The 11,401-nt window shown below is 40.7% G+C and overlaps 1 protein-coding gene across 1 annotated transcript in view; it reads right to left on the bottom strand.

The window, feature by feature from the left end:
• The window catches only part of PREX1 (phosphatidylinositol-3,4,5-trisphosphate dependent Rac exchange factor 1), a 243,998-nt gene that overhangs the window by 90,432 nt on the left and 142,165 nt on the right, over window positions 1-11,401 (bottom strand). Inside the window, exons 8-9 of the mRNA XM_027851373.1 lie at window positions 10,421-10,539; window positions 9,592-9,741 (exon numbers count right to left, since the gene is read on the bottom strand). Of these exons, the coding sequence (XP_027707174.1) occupies window positions 9,592-9,741; window positions 10,421-10,539 (269 nt within the window). The remainder of the gene's footprint in view (window positions 1-9,591; window positions 9,742-10,420; window positions 10,540-11,401) is intronic.

The raw sequence follows: 11,401 nt of genomic DNA, 5'->3' as shown, positions 1-11,401 counted from the left end.
CACACACACACACACACACACACACACACACACACACACACACACACCCCCAAAAGCTACAGAATAATTCTGACCATTTTCATACTTCTAAATGCCTTAGCTGGAAGTTTCACCCCAATCAGTACCACATTCCCTGATGATTCTCTACACTCTCGACTCTAGCCAGAACCCAAGCATGCCTACCAGATTGTCTGCCATTGGAGGCTTTTGTGACAAAGGCAGAGAACAACAGCGGGGGCAGGGGGAAGAGGGTCTACTTCTAGGTTCAGATGACACTGGGCAATTCCAAGTCTCCAGGCCACTGTTTTTCTTCCTCTATGAAATAAGGAGTTTGGACTATATTATCTCCAAAGTTTCTTCCAGCTTCTAAAAAGGAGAGGACCTGAAAGGCCAAAGGAGACCCACTGAAATGGTCTTCCATGGACTTCTAAATGGACCTCTACAATCCTCTACCAGATTCTATAATCCTCTCAAAAATAAGAATGGAATATAAGCATCCAAAAGAAGAAACAGAAGGCTGCTCCCCTTTTACTCTCTCCCACCCTCCAGTCTCGAATACTGTCCCTAGGAGATGTTAGGCTAATCTTCTGTTCCCTAGGAAACTTACTAAAAATGTACAGCTGTACTCCTGTGTAAAATGAGGGGGTTGGACAAGATGATCTCTAAAGTGTCTTCTATATAATAATACACATAACAATTTGTTGAAATATTCCAATAAATAAATTCCTGTTAAGTGATGGACTCCAGTTCTAAATTTATGACTATATGAAACACAGCAAAGATAAGGTCCTTAGGCAGGAAGCCCCACAGTTGGACCACACAGTCCAACTTGTCTCTATTACTCATATACTAATAGCAGACAAAGGATAGGGACTAGATCTCTAATAAATTTCATTGCTATAGAGAACTCTCAAAAGGGGTAACTCCCTCTACCAGCGCAAATCCATACCTCCTCTGCAACTTCTTGTCTTAGAAAGTTTCATAGAGAACTGGGGAGTTAAGAGACTTGCCCAAGGTCACATTATGTGACTAGTACAGGTCAGAGATAATATTTGAACTTGGGTCTTTCCAGCTTCAAGGCCAGCTCTCGATCCCCTATTAAACTCAAAGACAAATGGATCTCAACCACATACTGACTTTAAAAGACAAAATTAACATGATCAATGTTGTATTATATTTTTATTTGGTTTGTCAAACATTTCCTAATCACAATGTAATCTGATTCAGAAGTGTAGACAGCAAGTCTGATCTGTGCTGCTTCTCAGGGAAAATAGAGAGGAAGGTAAGAGTATATCCCTATAACCGCAATAGTCCAGTCACAGCTCACACTTCTATAGCATTTCAAGATTCATAATAATAAAAACATAAATAACTTTTTTATGAAAAATCACTATATTTTCAAAAAAATTCAAGAGAAGAGTGGCATTGTTTCACATATTTTTTCAAATCTCTTTAATAGAAAAACGTTAGGTTCTCATATCTGCTCCTGCTTCCAGTCTGAGGCAATACGCTGTTTTGAAATATGAGTAAGGTATATGGGTCTGTGTTTTTCCCATTGCTCAAGATTCCTTTTTGACATTCTAGGAGGAAAAAGCCTTCAAAGTGAACTCCTCTTCAAAGGGATCTTCTCCTTTGGCATCTCAGCTTCCCTGGGACTCTCTCCCCTATTCCTCAGTGATCAGTGGCTGTTCGTACACAGAGTGATGAGCTAAGTGGTTAATTACCAGAGAGAGGACAATATGTTCCCTCCTTGCCTTAAGCACAATGGACTCATGTGAAGTCCGCTGTCCCTCTCCTGTCTCCAGGAAACATCTGTCAGAAAGCAGCAATAATAATAATCAGAGCTCCCTTTTCTATAAGGATTGATAGTCTATAAAGCTGTTATAAGTGAGGTATGGCAGATATGATGATTCTCCTTTTTCCACGTGAGGAACCAGGTTCAGAGAGGGAATGACTTGATGTCCATTCAAGGTACGAGATTTGGAACTGTATTCAAATCCCAGCTTTGCTTATTACCTTGAGCAAACTGCATCTCAACTTTCTTATCAATACAATGAGGGGGCTAGGCTAAATGTTACCCTCTACCCCTACCCAGGCTAACACCATCCCTCTGGAATCCCAGGATCATAACTTCAGTTCTTCTCTCTTTCACTCACCCCACACAGCCAATCAATTGTCAAGTCTTTTCATTTCTGCCTTCTCTCCGTAACTCTGGCTCAGGCCCTCATCACATCTCAGACATGGCCTCCTAACTTAATCATTGATTAAGTGATCTCTAAAGTCCCTAATAGCTCTAGATTCCTAAGAATTCCTATGACCCCTGTTGTCAATCCGATCTCAGAACAAGAAGCCTCCCAAGAACTGGAAGACTCATCCCATTCGTTCCTCATTGTCTTCATACTCCACAGTCTAGGACAGCTACCACAAAGCACAAGGTCTTGAACATGGCAGACATTTAATACTGAATTGAACTGAAATACAAGAATCTGGGAGGAAAAAAAAACACAAATGGCCAAAGAACTAAAAATAGAACCCAGCTTCCCTTTTCTTCCTAAAATGTAGATGAGTTAGTTTTCATTCCTCCTTGGGCTTATGACACTCAGTACAATTCTGAATAGACAGGACTAACTTGATGCAAGACCTTAAGTCACTCACTTCCTAAATAGAATTGATTCTCTTTCCACAAACCCTCCTCCTCACTCCCATACCTCCAATTTTCTGCTGGACATCTCCAACCAAATATCTCATCTCATATTAAACATGTCCAAGCTTCTTTCCCCAAAACTGCCCCCTCTTTTCAACCTTCCCATAATCTTATCATTTCACCCTCTATAATATGTCTCCTATCTGTCTCCTTCTACACACACACACACACACACACACACACACACACACACGCACACACACAAATCCAAGAGCTCTTATTAACACCAGAAGCAAATATAAACTCATCCTTATATAACCTGGCCCCAGTCTACCTTTCCTGTCTTATTACACTAAATTACTCCTCTCCTTACACACTCTACTGTCTGTGCCTTTAGACTGAAGGTCTCCCATGGCTAGTATTCACAAGCTTGTCACCTCCAACTCTCCTTTAAGATTCAGTTCGAGAGTCATCTTTCTACATGAAGCTTTCTTCCTAATCCTCCAGTTGTTGAGCCCCTTCCCCCAAATCCTCTTTTATCTACTGTACACATCTAAATATGCTGTCTGACTCTGAGGTACCACCTCACACCTATCACAGTGGCTAATATAACAAAAAAGGAAAATGCTAGATGTTGGAGGGGATATGGGAAACTAGGACACTAATGAACTGTTGGTGGAGTTGTGAAATGATCCAACCATTCTGGAAAGCAATTTAGATATACCCGAAGAGGTATAAAGTTGTGCATACCCTTTGACCCAGCAATACCACTGCTAGGTATTATTTCCCAAAGACATCGAAAAAGAAAGAAACTATTTGTACAAAAATATTTATGGCAGCTCTTTATGTAGTGATTAAGAACTGGAAATCAAAGGGATGCCCATTAATTAGGAAATGGCTAAGCAAGCTGTGGCATATGACTGTAATGAAATATTGTTGCGCTATATATAAGAGATTTCAGAAAAACCTGGACTTACACAAGCTCATGCATAATGAAGTGAACAAAACCAGGAGAACATTGCACAGAGTAACAGCAATACTGTACAATGATCAACTGTGAATGACTTAGCTATTCTCGGCAATACAATGATCCAAGACAATCTCAAAGGATTAATGATGAAGCATACCATTCGCCTCCAGAGAAGGAACTGATATTGATTGAATATAGACTGAAGCATGCTATTTTTCACTTTCTTTCTTTCATTTTTTTTCTTTTATTCAACTCTTCTTGAACAAAATAACAAATATGGAAATGTTTTACATAATTGCACATATGTAAAACCTATATCTGATTGCTTAACATCTCAGAGAGGGGGAAAGGGAAGGAGGGATAGAATTCAAAACTCAAAACTTTAAATAAAAAAATGTTTAAAAATTAAAAATAAATAAATAAATGTTGTATGCTTCAATAGAATATAAGTTCCTTGAAGGTAGAGACTATTTCACTTGGCTATATCCCCATCACCTAATACACAATGCTTGGCACATAGTCGACACTTGATATAAATATGGATGAGGATGAGAAGAGGGGAAAAGGTGGGTAAGATGAGGCTAGATGGGGGCTGAATGTGGTATGGGGAAAAGAATACAGGCCTGGAAATCAAGAGACACCTGAATTCTAGACCAACCTCTGCCATTAACTCACTGCTTCACCTCGGACAAGTCACCTGGAATTGCCTCTCTGGGGCTCAATTTCTCTTTCTGGTGGCTGGACTTCTCAAGTTCCTTCTATGTCTAAGAGCCTCTGTTTCTAACATGGAAGGTTTGAGTTGGGGTTCAAGTTTTGGGTTTTTTAAGTGTCTTGGTTGGTCTCTTCTGTTTTGCTTTGTTTTTTAAATATAAATTGCTAATGGCAGCTTTTCCTGTGATAAACCCTTTTTTTTCCTAGAAAGGGAATATTTGTCTTTTAAAAATCCATTAAATAGAGATTTTGAGTAGCTGAGTTCTAGTTAACCAAGACAATACTGCAGTAGCAGCGATCCTATTTATGTGATGCTTTTAGAAGCCCGTCATATTCACCAGATTTCTCTCTTTAGTAAGAAGCACTTTGATATACCTGAGTAAAAAGGTCCCATACCATTATCAAAAGAACCCTCTGTACTCTTAGAAGGACAATGGTTACAATACTAATGGTACCTTCACGATGTCTGATAACTCTGCTGTACTCTTCTGCCAGGGATCATAATGTTTTCATGAGTTAACATGCCTGAGCTATACCAAAGAAAAATAAAAGATGAATAACTAATCAAAAAGGGAGGACTAGCTATGACTTCCTTGGGCTGGAAATTTGTTCTACTCCATCTTTTTGTGGGTTCTGCTGCTCTAGAATTTGTTTAGAGTCATTTTTAAAGGTATTTGGAGGGTTCTAGGGGAGAGCTCAGAGGTGTCCCTGCCCTTACTCTACCATCTTGGCTCCGCCTAGCTGTGACTTCCAATGGAGGGTAGCTGGGCCCCGGGCCTGGGTCACTGACTCCTATCATTACCTCCCTCTCTCCTCAACTTTATGATTTGGCACCAAGGGCTGAAAAACTTTGTGTTAATCACTTCCCATTTCCATAATACTTTAAGGTTTACAAAATGCTTTTTTCATAATAATCCTATGAGTCAGGTAGTACAAAGTATGTTCTTTCCATTTTGCAGATAAAGGCACAGAAGGTCAAAAAAAATAAAGTGACTTACCCAAAAACACACAGTTAGTAAACAGCAGAACTAGCTTTCACACCCAGTTTTCATGACCGAAGAGACTACTGTCTCTTCTACTATACCAAGTTACCTAATTCATAGTGACATGAGTAAGAGTTATAGGGAACCACTGGTCTCACTACTATAGGTAACAATATGGGGTTGAGTTCCAAGAGTTCAAAGAGTTCTTAAAATCAAGATGTATACACACACACAGATATGGACACAGAGGAATAGCACACATCTCAGTGCAAGCAAATCATACCAGCAAAGAAGATTCCCCACCTGGGTGCAAATCAATCAAGCACTGATAAGACCCATACAGCATACCAATAAATGAAACAATCCCTACTTATAATAAGCTTAAATTATAAAGGGCAGATAATAAGGACATATATAAATGCAGTGGTTTGGAAGGGAGCAGTAAAAATTAAGGCAGCCAGCAAAACCTTCACAGAGAAGGAGAAGAGATGATGTGATATGGAAGGGAAAAGGGAATACATGCCAGGCATGGGGGACAGTTGAGTGCAAAAGCATGGCATCTCTGCATGGGGAGAAGTATTGTGCGAGGAACATAGAGGGCAATGGGGAGAGGGATAACTGCATAACAAGGCTAAAAGGATTGGTTGGGGGCAGGTTGTGGAGGGATTTAAAAGCTAAGCTGGAGTTTATTTTTTTATTCCAGAGGCAACAGGAAGTCACTAGAGTTTATTAAACAAGTTAAGCTTCCCTTAAGCTGTGTAGAGGATTTGAGGAGAAACTTGAAGCAAAAAGACCAATTGGAACCAATTATCTTTCCTGTACCCAATAACCCTGTGAGGTAGTCACAGATACAAGCGATTGAGTGAACCTTAGAGACCATCTAGTCTAATTTGCTCAAGATCACAAATCACCCAGAACATCACCTCTCTCGCTTCTCCATCAAAAGTTCTTTCCTTCGTATCCACTGAAGCTTATCTGAGCCATTGAAGCTATCCTCATTCACATCTCTTCTCCTTTAGGCTCATGGCAAATGATAGAGTTAAAAGTCAACCCAGCTAGCAGAAGGGGCCATGGCAAATGTAGCTCATAATAGCCCACAAATCTTAGGTCCCTCTTAGCATGAAACTGAGCAGCCATTTACACTCTCAGAGGCTCAACAATTCAAGTGCAATTTGGAACTCCAGCTCACTCTGTTTCCTATTCCTATCTGAACTCCTTTACCACACAGCTACAGTTCACAGACTTATTTGTTTTTGTTTTTTAATTCTGATAACTATATTTCAGAAATATCAATGGTTTCCTTTGTAATTCTGTGTATTTTATTTTATGGCCTGTGAAGGCTCCATCTGACTGCCAAAAGGTTCCATAAACAAAAAATGGTTTAAGAAGCCCTGCCTTAAAATATCAATACTACCTGCTCAATTCCAGGAATGCTAGAGATGAAGGGGAGAGATCATTTTATGCAGAAAATCTAATCCAATCAGACTGAAAATAATAATCAATATTTCTCAAGTATCCAGCAGCACAGGAACTCCCTCCACTGACCAGGACCACAGCCTCTCAAAAGACAGTTTCATGAGTTTGCTGCTTACGCAGACATTCAACTCCATGGCCACCACCTTCCTAGTGATGAGTTTCTCCAAACTTGGTTAAGACCTTAAATGACGAGACATGCAATGCAGTCCATCACTGAGCCCATAAACCAAGACTTTTCTTCTTAGTGGAACCTGTATGATCTGGTATTCCCAAAGCACAGTATTTGAGAACCTAGAGTATCTTCCCCGTGATGAGAACATCACGTGATGAGAACCATGGAACAGGGATTTGGCAGAGGACTAAAACAACATTACAAATCTATTCCCTTTGGTTAGTCTCAGTTTCCTCTTCTAGAAAGTAAGGAGGTTGAGATCAGAGGTCATAGGATTTAGAGCTGAGAAGCACAATAGAAACTGAGTTAACATTCTCATTTTACAAATAAGAACTAAATCCCCAAGAAGCTGAATTATTCCCCCAAATCACACAGTAAATGGCAGAGCCAAGATCTGTTCCAGCTCTCAAGTTCTCGGAACCTAACATTCTTATACTTTGGAAACTGCTCATCAGATTATAATTTAACAATAAAACCCATATGGAGGCCATACTGGCATGAGACATTCCCCTCCCCCAATCTAAGCTGCTTGGGTAAAAAGGACTTGATGTAAGAGGTATGGGTTGGTGGAAGAGAGGCATGTAGCTATTTCTAGCGGCTCCAGGTAACCCAAAAAAGACATTCACCACCGTCCAAAGTAGGAATCCTTAGCCCCTTAGCCCTTTTTTTCCCTTTACTATCCCCTTTGGCACTTGAATGAAACATATGGACTCCTTTTGAGAATAATGTTTTTAAATGAATAAAATAACATGTATAGATTTACAAAAGAAACCAAACGTTAATAAAAATAAGTTTGAGTGGAAAAATAGAGAGACAACTTCACAGATGCCCTGAAATCTGGGTCTTGGGATCCCAAGTTAATAGTTAAGAGTTAATAACTCTTGGTCTAAAAATAGGGTAGCCAATAATCAATGCCCCTCAAAGAAAAAAAAATTTTAACAGCAAAGAAGAGAGAAGAATGGCCAATGGTGTGGTTTAGTGTGACCAAAGAATCATAGGATTATAGATTTAGAGCTAAAAAGGGACCTTTAGAGGACATGTAGTCCAACCACTTTCACTTTTACAGATGAGGAAACTGAAGCACTGACAGATTAAGTGACTTGCACAGGGAGAGAATAAGAATGGGGGGTGTGATTTGAACTAGGGCTTCCTGACTACAAGTATAGCACTATATCACTCCTAAACCAGGTGTCAAACACACAGCCTAGAGGCTGCGTATGGCCTGAACCAGATTAAAATGTAATTGGGAAACAAAATAAATATAAATACAATACGAAATAGATAATGTTCTCATGTGGCTTTCTAAGTCAATATGTGGCCAGCAGGGATCCTTATGTGTGGTTCAGCAGCCCTGATTTCTATCTGAGTTTGGCACCACTGGACTAAACCATTATACCATCTTTGGTTCACTATACCCAACCAAAAGCCAGGAATAAGGAAATAGGGCCATAGAGGGGAGTATACCAAGGTCTAACCTCCCCAGGCTAATGAGCGCAAAGGATCTAGAGTAGTAACAACCGCTACTACTGCAGCTACTGCTGCTACTTGTACTACCAGTGTGATTATTTATAAAGCAGCTTAAGATTTGGAAAACATTTTATGTATATCATCTCATTCATTCCTCACAACAACCCTGGAAGGTGGGTGCTATCATTATTCCCCTTTTACAGATGAGAAAACTGAGGCAAAAGAAGTGATTTGGTCATGTAAGTATCAGACACGGGATTCAAACACACAACTCTCAACTCTAAATCTAGCATTCTTTCCCCTTCACACTGACTTTCTCTTACCTAGAATAAAGAACATTAGAGACCTGCTAGTGCTATCTCCCCTCATTTTACAAATGAGGAATCAAATCCAGAAGGGAAGGGGCTTAACCAAATTGCTGCCCAACCAAGAAGAGAAAGCTCTCCCCAGTCGTATCCCCACTTCATGCCTCCTCCCAGCTCTCAACCATAAGATCATCGTCTCCAAATGAGAAAGTCACTTTGAATGCAGGTCCTCTGGTTCCTAATCCAGTGCTACTTTCCATAGACCTAATTCACCATAGCTACTCTCTTCCTTCCTCATACACCTGGTTCCCACCATTCCTATCCATTCAGAAAAACGTATTTCAAACCTTTCATGCACGCCACTTTATCCACGTTCTTGCTCGCCTCCCTATCTAGTACCTTCTGGACCAGAGTTCCAGCTCTGCACCTTCCACCTTCCTGATTTGTGAGAGCCTTCTAGTGATCAATATACTTAGCCAGTCGCAGACACACCTCACTTAACACCCCAGACATCTTACCAGCCACTAGGCACGTAGCCCATTTTCCAGCTCTGGAACCATAATCAAATCAAGACTCGCACTGAGACTGGAAAAGACTTCTACGTCTACACTCATCATCCCTGAGACCAACACAACACAGGTCCCTGGACACCACGGCTCTAAATATATTTTCTTCTCTTAAAGATAGGAACTGTTTAACTTTCATATTTCTATTCGCATCATTAACACTTAGCATGGTGCTTAGCATGAAGTGAGCACTTAATACTCTTTTCATTCATTTATCCAGTCTCTTCCGGTACCCAAACCAGGTTGTTCCCAGGTACTAGAGAAAACACACAGGAAAGGGAGCCCCAAAATACTCACTCTCTCTCTGCTCCCTCTCCTTGATGATGGCATCGAGCCATTTCTGTTTGTCCTCTGCCGTTTTTGCCATACAAACAAACCATTTGTTTTTGGCGGTATTATGGATCTTCCAGCCATTTGTGACAGTGTAGCCATTGCTGTGGTAATCCGCTAGGAAGGAATGGAGAGAGAAAAATAGAGTCTGGTGAGAAGGGAATCTGCCGATCAAAAAAGGAGCAAGCCTGCCTTCTCTCCCAGTGCTATGCTAGAGATTGGAACTTAGGGTTACTCCATAAGCCCTTCCTCAACCTACCAGTACCAGAATCACAGAATACCTGATAGCCACAGGCTCACCTAATCCATCAATATGACTTTGAGGTCAGATTACTGACTCCTTCCAATCTTGACTCATTCCAGAAATCTAAGCTATTTTAGACCTTGCCTTATTTCCTTCCCCTTTCCAATTACTAAGCCCTAAGTTAACTGGCACAGTTAAACCCAGGCCAAGCAACCAAACACAAAGAGTACAGCCAGTCCTATTCTGAAAAACTGCTTCAAGGTAACATGTTCCGAGGAAGATACAGTGAAAGCCTGACCAAGCCTGGCCCATCTCCGGCTGCTTTACTTCTGTTTGTGGCATCAGGGAAGTGATGCCATGACATGCACGTGAACTGGATTTAAGTGAGAAAGGGCTGTGCAAAGTCACCAGTCAGAGGCCCAAGGATGCCCCAACTTAACAGTACTTCCTTCCCACATACTCAGACTCAACTCTGGGCACATTTTCATGTGTGGAAGGATAAGGTAGCACACATAGACAGAAAACAGTCCACCATGAGGAGTCAGCTGTTACCTGTGCCATCTTCCACATTCTCCACCTCCATGACTTCAGTGTTGATTCGACCTCTGAAGATATAGAGGGATCCATTGATGGACTTGGTCCTCTTGGCTGACTTCTTTCCCCCAGTGACCCTGCAATGGTGAAGATGAAGCAGAATGAGTACATAGCCCTTCACTGGCCCTCTCTGGGTCTAAATTTCTTCATCTGTTAAAATGAGGTAAAATAATTCCTGCCCTTTCTAGCTCACAAAGTTCTAATGCAGACCAGAGGAAGCAATGGATGGAGGCATTTCTAAAAAGGTAAAGCCATACAGATGGGAGGTGATATTTGAAATGGGTAGAAGTGTAACCTGGAGATCACAAGAAACCAGTCTCAGCCTTTGCTAAATGATGGATTAAAAATGTTAGTGTGACCATAGGCATCTCTCTGAGTTTCAGCTTTCTAAATAAGGAATCCATAACACTTGAGAGATCATGGGATTTAGGATGGAAGAGACCTTAGATATGTTTATTTGACACATGAGGAAACTGAGACCTAGATGTTAAGTGACATGCCTAAAGTCACAAGGGGAGAAAGAAGTAGTCAAGATTTGAATTCATGTCTTCTGGCTCTACATCACACATTCCTTTTACCATGCCATGGACTATACCTACCTCAATTTAATTCACAACCAATACTTAATGTCTTACAATGCCTCAGGCCTTGCGTTCAGTGCTAGAGATACAAAAATGAAAAGCAGCACAATGCCTGCACTCCAAGAATTGATGGACTAACGAGGGAATGATATGACTGATATATGTGGAAATAAGTATGAGCAAAGGTAGAATGTGATGAGAAGTGGGAGGAAAGCAGAGAGAGCTAGCTTTAGGAAAATCTGAAATAGGACATACCAAAGGATGGCTGGGAGGATCAAATAAAAAATGTTGGTGTTTTTAAACTGCTCTATAAATGCTTCATAGAATTTTGGGAAAAGAGAGAGACAAGAGCAGCAGT

Source organism: Vombatus ursinus, unplaced genomic scaffold (genome assembly GCF_900497805.2).
Source record: "Vombatus ursinus unplaced genomic scaffold, bare-nosed wombat genome assembly UNPS02000580.1, whole genome shotgun sequence".
Lineage (NCBI taxonomy): Eukaryota > Metazoa > Chordata > Mammalia > Diprotodontia > Vombatidae > Vombatus > Vombatus ursinus.
The sequence above is the reverse complement of the archived record's forward strand: the minus strand, read 5'-3'. Positions and strand labels throughout refer to the sequence as shown.